General features: G+C 34.5%; 1 protein-coding gene across 1 annotated transcript; it reads left to right on the top strand.

The window, feature by feature from the left end:
* Window positions 1-13,475: 13,475 nt before the first annotated feature.
* LOC114915102 (uncharacterized) lies at window positions 13,476-14,336 on the top strand. Its single transcript, XM_029269220.2, has one exon. It carries the CDS (start codon window positions 13,476-13,478, stop codon window positions 14,334-14,336), a length of 861 nt encoding a protein of 286 aa, XP_029125053.2.
* The last annotated feature ends 1,384 nt before the right edge of the window (window positions 14,337-15,720 follow it).

Raw genomic sequence — 15,720 nt, forward strand, 5'->3', positions numbered from 1 at the left:
CTCATTTCTTTCAAGGTCATTATTAGGGCACTATTTGAGGTTAAATTTGTCTCCCTTGGCTATAGGGGTATCTCCTGGTTTATTATCTTTCATGCTAAATCTATCTAAAACTTTATCGATATACCTCTCTTGTGATAACCTTATGATACCATGAGAATGATCTCTTAGTATCTTAATACCTAATACAAAAGAGGCTTCACCAAGATCTTTTATTTCAAAGTTCTTTGTCAAAAATCTCTTGGTTTCAAACAATAATGCTATATCGCTGCTAGCAAGCAATATATCATCGACATATAACACCAAGAATATATATTTACTCCCACTAAACTTATGATGAACACAATCATCAACTATATTTGCCTCAAAACTGTATGAGGTAATAACTTGATGGAACTTGTGATACCATTGACGGGAAGCTTGTTTGAGACCATAAATGGATTTCTTTAGTTTGAATACCATAGACTTTGAGTCACCAGACACAAAATTTTCTAGTTGCATCATATAAATTGTTTCTTCAATGTCACCATTTAGAAATGCAGTTTTAACATCCATTTGATGGAGCTCTAAATCATAATGAGCTACGAGTTCCATTATTATTCTAAAAGAATCCTTTGAAGAAACCCGAGAAAATGTTTCTCTATAATCAATGCCTTCCTTTTGAGTAAAACCTTTAGCAACTAAACGAACCTTATATCTCTCGATATTACCTTTTTAATCCCTCTTGGTTTTAAATATCCATTTACAACTAATAGGTTTCACACCTTCAGGTAATTCAACGAGATCCCAAACATCATTATCTTGCATAGATTTTATCTCATCCTTCATGGCATCAATCCATTTTTGAGAGTTAGAACTGTGCATAGCTTGACAAAAGTTGATTAGATCATCCTCTGTTAAACCAATGCCATCCTCATGTTCTTGGAGAAACACAATGTGATCATCTAGAATTGTACTTCTCCTTTCTCTAGTGGATCTCCTTAATGGCACTTCTTGGCTTGTTGAGCTTGCTTTATGAGTATTTGAGGGAGAACCTCAATATTGTCTTGTGCTGGGACAATGTCAGGAATAACTCCATGATTTTTACCTATTATTGGGATAGGTATTGGAATATTAATAGGCACGAGGACTTGATCACTATCAATGACACGTTCTTCCTCAAAGACAACATTTCTTATGTTCTCTTCCTTCCCAAACTCAACATCCTCAAGGAATCTCACATTCCCCATCTCAAAGAATGATTTAGTAGTGGGATTGTAAAATTTATAGCCCCGAGAGTGTTCAGGATAACCAACAAAATAACAGCTAATAGTCCTTGATTCTAGCTTGCTTTCATGTGGCCTATAAGGACGCGTTTCAGCTGGACAACCCCAAATGTGTAAATGCTTTAAACTTGGTCTTTTACCAGTCCATAGCTCATAAGGAGTTTTGTTAAATGCTTTACGTGGTACCCTATTTAGACATAAACTACAGTCTTAAGCGCCTCTCTCCACAATGACTTTGGTAAAGAAGAATGACTAATCATACTTCTCACCATATCCTTAAGAGTCCTGTTTTTACGTTCTCCAACATCGTTCATGCTTGGTTTCCTAGGCATAGTATACTTAGGAACGATGCCACATTCCCTTAGGAAAAGTGCAAAAGGCCTCGGATGTTGTTCACCTGATCCATCATATCTACCGTAATATTAACCACCACAATCCGATTTGATGGCATTAATTTTCTTTCCAAGTTGAAACTCAACTTCAACTTTAAAAGATTTAAAAACGTCTAGGGATTGGGACTTCTCATGAATTAAAAATAGGTAGTCATACCTTGAATAATCATCTATGAACGTAATGAAATATTGTTGCCCATTCCAAGATGCTGTAGGGAACGGTCCATAAATATCTATGTGAATTAATTCCAAAATGTCCTTAGCCCTTTCGACACCTAATTTTCTAGAATTTGTTTGTTTACCTTTAATTCATTCAACGAAAACCTCAAAGTTTAACAAGTTTAAGGGTTCAAGAATCTCATTGAGAATGTAATTATTTGTATCTATGTTCTATTACAGTTGTTGTTGCTAGTGCCGTTAACTTGTCTGCTCAAATTAATTGTATCCCTATGCTTAATGGGATAAACTTTAAGGCTTAGAAGGAAGCAGTTGAGATAATTCTTGGCTGCTTAGATCTTGCTCTTGCACTTCAAGTTGAGAAACCCACTCCAACTCTGGAAACCCCGAATGAGGATAAGGTTGAAAAGTGGGAACGCTCAAACCGAATATGTTTGATGATCATGAAGCGATCTATTCCAAAAGTTTTTCAAGGCTCTATTTTTGAGAGCCACAATTCTAAAGGTTTCCTTGATGCTGTTGAGCAGTATTTCACTAGTAATGAGAAAGCTGATGCAAGCAGTGTGCTTGCTAAACTTATCTCTATGAGATACAAAGGTAAATAAAAATATAAGGGAGTAAATTGTGTAAATGTCTAATCTTGTGTCAAAACTAAAAGCACTAAAGTTAGAGTTGTCTGATGACTTGCTCGTGCATCTAGTTTTGATTTCCCTTCCTACTCACTTTGGGCAGTTTAAGGTGAGTTATAATACTCAGAAAGATAAATGGACCTTGAATGAACTGATTTCTCATTATGTGCAAGAGGAGGAAAGTCAGCAAAGAGAAAAGACTAAAAGTGCTCATTTGGCATCAAGCTCTCAGAATAGGAAGAGAAAGAATAATAAGGATGCTACAAGAAGGACTTCTCAGCAAAAGAAAGTCAAAAAAGGACGAGAACACACCTATTTGTTTTTTCTGCAAGAAGCTTGGGCACATGAAGAAAGAGTGTCCCAAGTACGTCTCCTGGTGTGTAAAGAAACGTAATTTTTTCTTTTTTTTGTTGTGAAGTTAATTTAGCTTTTGTACCACATGATACTTGGTGGGTAGATTCTGGTGCTACTACTCACATTAGTGTGTCCATGCAGGATTGCCTTTGGAGCCGACCGCCAAGTGATAATGAAATATTTATCTATGTGGGTGATGGCAACAAGGTCATAGTGGAGGCCATTAGATTATTTAGATTATAATTAAAAACTGGATTTCATTTGGATTTATTTAAGGCTTTTGTTGTACCGTCTTTTAGGCAGAATTTAATTTCAATTTCTAGTTTGGACAAATTTGGTTTCTCTTGTTCATTTGGAAATAATAAATTTAGCCTCTACCGAAATTCAAATGTTGTTGGTTTTGATTCTTTAATTGATAATCTATACTTACTAGATGTAGTTAGTTTCAATAAAGAAATTTTTCACATTGATTCTCGTGGTACGAAGCGTAAAATAAATGAGAACTCAGCCACCTTATGGCATAAGCGTTTAGGCCATATCTCTAAACAGAGATGTAGACCGAATGAATGGAAGCTCAAAATGGAAGAGGAATTGCGGATTAGATGACCTAATCCATAGAAGGAAGTATCCAAGCTCAAGCTACAAGGGATTGCACACTTCAAAGGGAAGGAAACTAGGTTTTCCTAAGGAATTTGAAGGCACTCTCTAAAGCTCTCTCTCTTGGAATTTCGGTGACTCTTGAATGGCTGAATTCAATTCAGATATCTCATATATTCAAAAGTGTTTACAAAAGGTGGGAAAAGATACACTTATAGGAAGCAATTAGGTTAACTTTGGGCGGCAATTTCAAATCAACCAAATTGGCGCCTAGTTTGAATTTCAAGTTTGAATTTGAAATTCAAACTTTGGCTTCCAACGTGACTAATTCAGATGCTACCCTCATTTAGGAGTCATTTAGAAGTGATTTGAGGTGAATTTGGAGCTCACATGGCCGGATCCATCCCATGCAAACCATGTGACTCAAATTCAACTCAAATTACTTCTAAATGATGTCTAAATGAAACCTAATTCTCCTATTAATGTTTTCTTCATATAATCCTATTCTAATGACCAAAATACAATGGTCTAATGAATACAATCAATAGGAAATATTACAAGGAAAATAATGAGCCCAATATTGGGTACCAAAAGCCCAAAGGCCCATGAAACCCAAAACTAGGCCCAACTAGCCTAAACCCTAATCTATGGTCAAAATACAAGACCAACATGAAAATAGATTCCTAAACTAAGAAAGTACATTTAAACATGGTGTATAATCAATTAAGCCCAAGTAAGAAGCACCCTAGGCCCACCAAGCCCATTGGGCCCACTAAGCTCTGAAGCAGTCAAATCTTCAAGTAACCTCCTGGCCATAGCTCTAGTGGTTGGGCCTTTAGCCCATGCTCTTCCATCATTCCCTCCCTCTTGAGAAGGATTCGTCCTCGAATCTGAAGACTCTTCCTCATCATCACTAGCACCTACAAAAGGTTTAAGATCACTGACATTAAAAGTGGTGCTGACTCCATAGTCAGAGGGTAAATCAAGTCTATAGGCGTTATCATTGATACGCTGTAAGACCTGAAAGGGACCATCTCCTCTAGGACTGAGTTTAGACTTCCTTTGATTTGGAAAACGTTCTTTTCTTAAATGAAGCCAAACCCAATCACCTTCCTCGAAGATCATAGACTTCTTGCCTTTACTTCCTTGTTTTGCATATTTCTCATTTTGATTTTGAATATGAATTTTAATCCTTTCATGAAGTTTCTTAACAAAATCAGCCCTTGAAGCCCCTTCCTTATGAATGAAATGTTCAATATTAGGAAGAGGTATCAAGTCCAAAGGAGTTAAAGGATTAAACCCATAAACAGCCTCAAAAGGAGAAATATTGGTAGTTTTATGAACTACCCTATTGTAGGCAAATTCAATATGAGGTAAAAACTCATCCCAAGATTTGTGATTACCCTTTAAGACTGCCCTAAGCATAGTAGACAGAGATCTATTCACTACCTCAGTTTGGCCATCTGTTTGAGGATGACAAGTAGTTGAAAAGAGGAGTTTAGTTCCTAGTCTTGACCATAAGACACGCCAAAAATGGCTTAGAAACTTTGTATCTCTATCTGAAACTATAGTTTTAGGAAGCCCATGAAGTTTAACCACATCTCTAAAGAAGAGTTTTGCAATGTTGCTTGCATCATCTACTTTGTGGCATGGAATAAAATGAGCCATTTTACTAAAACGGTCCACTACCACAAAAATAGAATCCATTCCCCTTTGGGTTCTAGGTAAACCTAGCACAAAATCCATGCTAATATCCACCCAAGGAGAAGAAGCAACTGGCAAAGGTGTGTATGTTCCATGAGGCATTACTTTAGACTTAGCTTGTAAACAAGCTAAACATCTAAAACAATGCCTTTGGACATCTTTTCGCATATGGGGCCAATAAAATTTTTCTTTTAGCAAACTAAGGGTTTTATCAACACCAAAGTGCCCCATAAGCCCACCTTCATGACTCTCTTTAATTAATAGTTTCCTAATGGATCCTTGGGGTATACACAATCTTCCTTCTTTATATAAATACCCCTCAGCCATATAGAAACCATCAAAAGCTTTTTGTTGACATTTTTTATAATTAACACCAAATTCAAGATCTTCTTCATACAATTCCCTAATATTATCAAATCCAAGAATTTGAGTTCCTAGGGACACAAGCAAGGTATGTCTCCTAGATAAAGCATCAGCTACAACATTGGATTTTCCTTTCTTGAATTTAATAATATATGGAAATTGTTCAAGAAACTCTAACCATTTGGCATGTCTCTTATTTAATTTACCTTGACCTCTTAAATATTTAAGTGACTCATGGTCACTATGGATGACAAACTCTTTGGACACAAGATAATGCTCCCAAGTTTGTAAAGCTCTAACCAAGGCATACAACTCCTTATCATAGGTAGGGTAATTGAGGGAGGCACCTTTTAGTTTTTCACTAAAATATGCAATGGGGTGTCCTCCTTGCAATAACACAGCTCCTATGCCAACTCCTGATGCATCACATTCTAGCTCAAAAGTCTTTTCAAAATTAGGTAGAGCTAAAATGGGTGCATTAGTAAGTTGATCTTTAAGTAATTGAAATGCTTGGTCATGCTTGGAAGTCCATTCAAATAAAATATCTTTTTTGACAAGCTCATTCAAGGGTGAAGCAATGCTAGAGAAGTTAGGTACAAATCTTCTATAAAAACTTGCTAAACCATGAAAACTCCTAACTTCACTAACATTTTTAGGCTTTGGCCACTCTTGAATGGCTTTAATTTTCTCGGGATCCACTTGAACCCCATTTTTGCTTATAATGAACCCTAGGAAAACCACATGATCCACACAAAAAGTACATTTTTCAAGATTTGCAAATAATTGGTTTTCCCTAAGGATCATCATAACTTCTCTAAGATGTCCTAAATGATCATCTTGAGACCGACTATAGATTAATATATCATCAAAATAAACAACCACAAATTTTCCTATACATTCTCTCAAAACATGATTCATAAGCCTCATGAATGTACTTGGTGCATTAGTTAAACCAAAAGGCATAACTAACCACTCATATAATCCAAATTTGGTTTTAAAAGCAGTTTTCCACTCATCACCCTTTTTAATTCTTATTTGGTGATAACCACTTTTAAGATCAATTTTAGAAAATATGGAAGCCCCATGTAACTCATCAAGCATATCATCAAGTCTAGGGATTGGGTGCCTGTACTTGATTGTGATATTGTTAATGACCCTACAATCACAACACATTCTCCATTTTCCATCTTTCTTGGGCACTAACAATACAGGCACAGCACAGGGACTCAAACTCTTTTGTACCCAACCCTTATTCAATAATTCATGGACTTGATTCTCGATCTCTTTAGTTTCTTGAGGATTTGTCCTATAGGCTGGTCTATTGGGTAGACTAACCCCAGGCACAAAATCAATTTGATGTTCTATACCCCTAAAAGGAGGAAGGCCTTGTGGACCTTCACTAGGGAATATATCATCAAATTCTTTTAATAAATGAGAAACTTGAGGAGATAAAGAATTAAGTTCAATACTTAAATTATGACACTGAAGCATACCTTTACAAAGAAGAATGTAAGAAGGTTTTTCAACAATCAAAGTTTCTTTTAAAGGTTCTTGTTGAATTCCTTCTTTTGGAAAAGATTTTTCATCCTTCTTTGAAAACTTATGCTTCTTTTCCTTCTTTTCTTTTTTTTTTTTATTCAAGTTTTTTTTTTCTTCTTCTCTTTTCTTTTTCATTTGTACTTGATCCTCTATCACTTGTGAAGGAGACAAAGGATGAAGTACAAATTTCTTTTCTTTATGAATGAAAGTAATTTCATTGGTAAGGCCATTGTGCATGGTTTTCTTGTCAAATTGCCATGGCCTTCCCAACAAAATATGACAAGCTTCCATTGGAACTATGTCACAAACCACTTGGTCTTCATAGTTACCAATAGAGAACTTGACTTTCACTTGTTGATTAACATTAATATCCCCATCTTCATTAATCCAATGAAGTTGATATGGTTTCGGATGAGGAATAATAGTAAGACCAAGCTTCTCCACCAACCTTGTGCTACAACAGTTGCAATAAGACCCACTATCTACAATGAGAGAACAAGCATTGTCTAAAACTTTACACCTTGTGTGAAAAATGTTCTCCCTTTGTGAAAGATGAGACTCATTAGGTTGGCTTCCTAGAAGCCTTCTAATCATGAGAAGTTGACCATCACAAGGATATGCACTTTCAATGGAATGGTCTTCCTCACTTGATTCACTATCACTTGAAGTAGTGGAACTAGATTCATCAACACTACTATAAATGTCTTGCCCCTTCAAAATCATCACCTTTTTAGTTGGGCATTGAGAGGCTATGTGTCCTCTCCCAAGACACTTAAAGCATTTGATATCACTAGTTTTGCTACTAGAAGTGACAATATTTTTATTTTTATCATTTTCTTTTTCTTTTTCTTTTTCTTTTTCTTTGCCAAATTTCTTAGAGGAATCAAAGTGACCCTCCCTCTTGTAATCTTTCTTAACATAAGAGCTAGATTGAGTTTTACCTTTAAAAGAGGATTTTCTCAAATTTTGTTGTTCCACCCTTATACAAAGTTGGACCAAATCATCAAGGTCCCTATAAGGGAGTAACTCAACTCTATCTCTTATGTCAAAATTAAGACCACTTAGAAATCTAGCAATGGTCAATCTTTCTTCTTCCCTTATCCCAGCCCTCATGAGATATAACTCCATCTTTTGCCTATACTCCTCAACACTCATACCCTTTTGTTGGAGTCTTTGGAGCTTATCCATAAGCTCCCTACTATAATAAGAAGGAATGTGCCTTCTTCTCATAGCACTCCTCAATTCATTCCAATAAGTGATGGGAGGATCATTGTGAAGTCTTCTCTCTCTTTCCAAGGATGTCCACCAATACATGGCTTGTCCTTGAAAAGCTAGGGTGGCCAAAGGAACTTTTCTTTCCTCACCTACTTGATGACAAGTGAAGATTTGCTCCACTTTCATCTCCCAATCCAAGTAGGTGTCCACATTATCTTTTCCATGAAAGTAAGGGAGATCAACCCTTGATTCCCTCACTTTGTGTTCTTTAATGACTCTCCTAGGTGTTGGTTGATAGTAAGCATCCATATGCATACTACCATCATTATCTTGGTTTTGAGAATCATTGGAGCTCTTGGTTGAGCTCCTAGAAGAACCTTTTGGACTTTTATTTTTATTTAAACTTTTTAAAAGTTTTTCTTCTCTTTGCTTAATCTTTTGGATTTCTTGTTCCAAAGCCATGATTTGTACTTCTTTTTCAAGTTTCTCTTTTTGTTTTTGAAGCATCTCATCATTTTTCCAAAGTTTTAGTGCTTCAACCTCCTTGACAATTCTTTCAAAGCTTTTAGGAGTATCAAAGTCACTACTACTTTTGAGAATAATGAAATTTGAGAGCTTATTCAGCCAAATTTCGTTCACTAGAGCTATGGCCAGGAGGTTACTTGAAGATTTGACTGCTTCAGAGCTTAGTGGGCCCAATGGGCTTGGTGGGCCTAGGGTGCTTCTTACTTGGGCTTAATTGATTATACACCATGTTTAAATGTACTTTCTTAGTTTAGGAATCTATTTTCATGTTGGTCTTGTATTTTGACCATAGATTAGGGTTTAGGCTAGTTGGGCCTAGTTTTGGGTTTCATGGGCCTTTGGGCTTTTGGTACCCAATATTGGGCTCATTATTTTCCTTGTAATATTTCCTATTGATTGTATTCATTAGACCATTGTATTTTGGTCATTAGAATAGGATTATATGAAGAAAACATTAATAGGAGAATTAGGTTTCATTTAGACATCATTTAGAAGTAATTTGAGTTGAATTTGAGTCACATGGTTTGCATGGGATGGATCCGGCCATGTGAGCTCCAAATTCACCTCAAATCACTTCTAAATGACTCCTAAATGAGGGTAGCATCTGAATTAGTCACGTTGGAAGCCAAAGTTTGAATTTCAAATTCAAACTTGAAATTCAAACTAGGCGCCAATTTGGTTGATTTGAAATTGCCGCCCAAAGTTAACCTAATTGCTTCCTATAAGTGTATCTTTTCCCACCTTTTGTAAACACTTTTGAATATATGAGATATCTGAATTGAATTCAGCCATTCAAGAGTCACCGAAATTCCAAGAGAGAGAGCTTTAGAGAGTGCCTTCAAATTCCTTAGGAAAACCTAGTTTCCTTCCCTTTGAAGTGTGCAATCCCTTGTAGCTTGAGCTTGGATACTTCCTTCTATGGATTAGGTCATCTAATCCGCAATTCCTCTTCCATTTTGAGCTTCCATTCATTCGGTCTACATCTCTGTTTAGAGATATGGCCTAAACGCTTATGCCATAAGGTGGCTGAGTTCTCATTTATTTTACGCTTCGTACCACGAGAATCAATGTGAAAAATTTCTTTATTGAAACTAACTACATCTAGTAAGTATAGATTATCAATTAAAGAATCAAAACCAACAACATTTGAATTTCGGTAGAGGCTAAATTTATTATTTCCAAATGAACAAGAGAAACCAAATTTGTCCAAACTAGAAATTGAAATTAAATTCTGCCTAAAAGACGGTACAACAAAAGCCTTAAATAAATCCAAATGAAATCCAGTTTTTAATTATAATCTAAATAATCTAATGGCCTCCACTATGACCTTGTTGCCATCACCCACATAGATAAATATTTCATTATCACTTGGCGGTCGGCTCCAAAGGCAATCCTGCATGGACACACTAATGTGAGTAGTAGCACCAGAATCTACCCACCAAGTATCATGTGGTACAAAAGCTAAATTAACTTCACAACAAAAAAAAGAAAAAATTACGTTTCTTTACACACCAGGAGACGTACTTGGGACACTCTTTCTTCATGTGCCCAAGCTTCTTGCAGAAAAAACAAATAGGTGTGTTCTCGTCCTTTTTTGACTTTCTTTTGCTGAGAAGTCCTTCTTGTAGCATCCTTATTATTCTTTCTCTTCCTATTCTGAGAGCTTGATGCCAAATGAGCACTTTTAGTCTTTTCTCTTTGCTGACTTTCCTCCTCTTGCACATAATGAGAAATCAGTTCATTCAAGGTCCATTTATCTTTCTGAGTATTATAACTCACCTTAAACTGCCCAAAGTGAGTAGGAAGGGAAATCAAAACTAGATGCACGAGCAAGTCATCAGACAACTCTAACTTTAGTGCTTTTAGTTTTGACACAAGATTAGACATTTACACAATTTACTCCCTTATATTTTTATTTACCTTTGTATCTCATAGAGATAAGTTTAGCAAGCACACTGCTTGCATCAGCTTTCTCATTACTAGTGAAATACTGCTCAACAGCATCAAGGAAACCTTTAGAATTGTGGCTCTCAAAAATAGAGCCTTGAAAAACTTTTGGAATAGATCGCTTCATGATCATCAAACATATTCGGTTTGAGCGTTCCCACTTTTCAACCTTATCCTCATTCGGGGTTTCCAGAGTTGGAGTGGGTTTCTCAACTTGAAGTGCAAGAGCAAGATCTAAGCAGCCAAGAATTATCTCAACTGCTTCCTTCTAAGCCTTAAAGTTTATCCCATTAAGCATAGGGATACAATTAATTTGAGCAGACAAGTTAACGGCACTAGCAACAACAACTGTAATAGAACATAGATACAAATAATTACATTCTCACAAAGTAAAATAAAAAAATAAAATGAAATAAAATAAAATAACATAAAAGAAATACACAAATTATTTATATAATAGACCCATTACAAGATACCGAGTACAACATTAATTCTTCGTCTTTGGACATACAAATTAATTTGTAAGTGGTACTCTCAATGCAACGATCAAATATTGACAATTAATTCTATCAAATAATAGCCTTTCTTTGAACCGACTATTATTCACATGATTGTAACTTTATAATGATCACATATTTATCATCACAGGCATGTTATTATTTGGCCAAATTGTGTCTTCCTTTGGTATGAGCACAAATTGCATAATAATCTCATACTAACATCTATTGTAATTTTATCTATAACAGAGATTTCTTTGACAATATATTACATCAATTAATTTAATTAAAAATTACTAGACAATTAATTAATAAAGAGAGTCTATAATCTGCCAAAATTTACACTCAAATTTGATATAAAATTTTTTTTTTTTGAGTTTGAACATAAATACATAAACATATAGCATCCACGAATTTCAAAATTATCAATTCAAATTTGAGCATAATATCAATGGTTGAGAGATATAAGAATCAGAATAAAAAAATGAAATAATTAAAAAAAAACCCTTTAATCAATCCCATTAATATAAATAAAATTTAAATTTTTAATCGATCCCAGTATCCATACAACTAATTAAACCAAATTGAAGCTATCATACGACTAATGCATTCAAATACACATACTGTATCCATGAAAAAAAATATAAAAAATAGAAAAAAACTATATTCGATATATGAATCAAATCATGTAAACAAAGCATAAATCAAAGATTGATTCATTCAATTTCTATCACAAAAAAATTGTAATAATACGCTTTAGAACCTCATAACCTAACAACAACGGCGACTCTAATAGGCATAAGTGCTATTTACCTTCCCCTCAAATCTTTTACTTTTAAGTCAACAAATCAGTGTAAAAAACATGGACTGCACCATCTAATGTGACCATATTATTGGAACAACTTTTTTGGTCTGATACACAACACTTTTTGCGTGGAGCTAGCTGGTTCACTAAGAATCCTTGTCTGGGAAGTCATTAGTGACCCATTTGGTTTTCATAATTGAACTGGATTAGATTTCAGGGATCCAGTTTAGATTTAGTTTTAAACATATGAACTAGTTTAGTATTTAATGTAGTCCTTGAGAAAGAATAAGTGTTAAGCATGAACCTGCACCAGTTAATCATAATAAATTTAATCTCTTTATATGTACAATATTATTTCTGTTTTTCATCATCATTATATAAAACTTTTAGATTGCTTGAAAACCTTATGTTTAATGTTTTTATCCAGTTTTTTTAATACAAAATAATATTTTATTGAATAGCATTAATTGTACAATATGATAAGATATGTTCACCTTAATTTATTATTAGCCAATCTAGTTGTTTTTCTTGATTTTAACTAAATATATCATCAATTAACATTTTCAGCTTTTCATTTTTATTAGAAACCTGTTCTTGATTTATGACTATGTAGGTTGTTCCTTTCAGTGCTAGAAAGACTATTGGTGGATCACCTGAAGGCATTGCTCCATTAAGTGAGACTACTATTAAGAAGGTGACCCAAAAGGTATGTCTAAATTATACGTGTCTTTGTCATCTATTTGTTAATGATTAAATTTCCCTAGTCCAAACCTGAAAAAAAAATTCTGATATGAAGAGTTATGGATGTTAATATTAATTAATTTTATGAAATCTATTGGGTTTTATTTTTGAACATATATGTTTTTTTTGTTTTTAATTTTTAACTATAAATCAATGAATAACATGATAGATCAAAAAGTTATGATCGAAAATGGATGTTAGTTATATGCTTTGTCCTAAAATGATTCCTAAGATATTCTATTAGACTTCTTTACAGTCTAGTAGAGTGCTTAAATGCCTAGTTCATAGTGGATTTTTAGTAGAACCCAATAATTACTTGAGTGTTTATGGTTCACCACTCAATTTTTTCAATTCTCATATCCACAATCAACAATGCTAGGTAGTTTAGTTACAAACTTAACTCCCTCTTTAATTGTCGATCTACAAAAATTTCTTTATTGATTAAGTGAATGAAAACAAAGAATTCCCTGAATCCATAGCCTTAATTCTATATCACCAAATGACAGACTCTTCTCAACTCCTCTCCCCTTAAAAATTCCACTTATTACTAATATAACTAATAGACCTATCAAATAATTGTGGCCATAACAGGCACAAGTCTGTAAACCCCTTTTCTACAGTGTTGAGCAAATTGTATTTTAGGGATTGATCTTAACATATTAAATAAATGTTAGATGTGGCATATTAACTATATCCTGCATTTGTGATGTAGAATGCATCGTAGTTGGATGAATTCTGAAAGAATCACCAATGAGTATCAAAATGGGGCTGAACAAGTTTTGGAATTTGCTCAACGAAATCAAGCAAATTTGAATGGGAAGTTTTATTGTCCTTGTGTTAACTATTTAAATGGGAGGCGACGTACAATTGATGAAATATGGGATCATCTTTTCTGTGATGGGTTTCTAACGAGTTATACAACATGGATATGGCATGGTGAACACAAAGAGATACAAACAATTTCTCAAACTCAGCACGGTGATGAAGTAATGCATGATCAAATAGAGGACATGATTCATGATGTGGGACAAGAGTCTTTTCAGCAAGCACATTCACATGTCTATGATGATTTAAAAAGTGACTTAGAGACACCTTTGTTTCCTGACTGTATAACCTTCACGCGATTATTAGCGGTGTTAAGATTGATGAATTTAAAGGCAAGAAATGGTTGGAGTGATAAAAGTTTCATAGAGTTCCTTCAGTTGTTGAAGCAAATGCTTCTAAAAGACAACACTTTGTCAGACTGTCACTCTGAGGCGAAGAAGGTTTTGTGTCCCATGGGTTTACAATACAAGAAAATACATGCATGTCCTAATGATTGTATATTGTACAGGAAAGAGTTTGAAACAGTGCACAAGTGTCCCCGCTGTGGGGTATCACAATATAAAGTAAAGGATGGTGGTGGTAATAATGATGAAGATATAGCAGATAAGGGGCCTCCAGCAAAGATGTTATGGTATCTTCCAATCATTTCAAGGTTCAAGCAATTATTTGCTAATGCAATGAACCTTACATGGCATGGAAACAAGAGAAATTGTGATGGCTTGCTTCACCACCCGGCTGATTCTCCACAATCGAAAAAAAATTGATGCTTTGTTTCCAGATTTTGGTAGTGAGGCAAGAAACCTAAGGCTTGGACTTGCTACAGATGGAATGAATCCTTTTGGTGACTTAAGCACCAACCACAGTTCATGGTCTGTCCTCCTTTCAGTTTACAATAAAAAATATGTGATATTATGTATGATGATTTCCGACCCAAAATAGTCAGGAAATGACATAGATGTTTACCTAAGTCCATTGATTGAGGACTTGAAAATGTTGTGGCAAGAAGGGGTTGACGTGTTTGATGGGTATCGACAACAAACTTTCAAGTTGCGTGCAATGATATTTTGTACTATTAATTATTTTCTAGCATATGGGAACTTGAGCGAGTATAGTGTTAAAGGACATCACGCATGTCCTATATGTGAACAACAAACAAGCTACCTCCAACTGAAGAATGGAAAGAAAAATGTTTACACTAGGCATCGAAAATTTCACAGACCTTATCACTCATATCGGAGATTGAAAAAAGATTTCAATGGATGTCAAGAACATGAAATTGCACCAACACCCTTAACTGGTAAATAGGTTTATGATTTGGTGAAGAACATAAATGTTATCTTTGGAAAAACTCAAAAGAAGTCAACTGAGAAAAACTTGTGGAAGAAGAGATCAATATTTTTTAATCTTCCTTATTGGTACCATCTAGATGTTAGACATTGTATAGATGTTATGCATGTCGAGAAAAATGTAGGTGATAGTGTAAATGATAGGATAAAGAACTCCCAGAAGCAAATTTACTTGGCTCCTTACATTGATCAGTAAGTGCATGTTTCTTATTTCATTTAATTTATGTAATTTATATATATATTGTTTAACTAATTTTGGCTCAATGTAGAAATCATTGGTAGCTGTTAGTTCTTTGTCCTGAGTAATGTTGCTGTATGGTTTTGTTCTTTGCATCATAAGCCCACTATACATGTCAAACATTTAGTTAAAAGGTAAACTTTAATTTGTAATACGTTGTTTTTACTTTTATGCTCTTTATTATAAAATTTTAATTATGTAACTTACGTTCATTTTATTTTCTTTAGTGTTATGGTTGTGTATAATGTCATGAGTGGTATATCTACTGCACTATCAAAGAACTTAGAATGGATTTACCCCATGGTAAGTAAGTGGTTTGTAATTAAAGTCAATGTGCCTAACAAATTCTTTTATTACCTTAATTAAACAAAACTATTTATACTACTTTATTTGGTGTTCATTTTAGAGTTATACACAACAAGGACATTATGAATGTGGATACTATGTCATGAATTGGATGTCAGAAATAATTGAAGGGGGAGTAACAAATGATTGGAGTGAGGTGCATTTAAAAATATTGTTAATTTCTTTTAATGCTTTTTATGATGTAACTAATATATGATG

Source organism: Cajanus cajan, chromosome 3 (genome assembly GCF_000230855.2).
Source record: "Cajanus cajan strain Asha chromosome 3, NIPB_CcT2T_4, whole genome shotgun sequence".
Classification (NCBI taxonomy): Eukaryota; Viridiplantae; Streptophyta; class Magnoliopsida; order Fabales; family Fabaceae; genus Cajanus; species Cajanus cajan.

Bases quoted from the DNA above. Each gene is read 5' to 3' on its own strand.
- LOC114915102 (XM_029269220.2), top strand. From the start codon at position 13,476: ATGAATTCTGAAAGAATCACCAATGAGTATCAAAATGGGGCTGAACAA.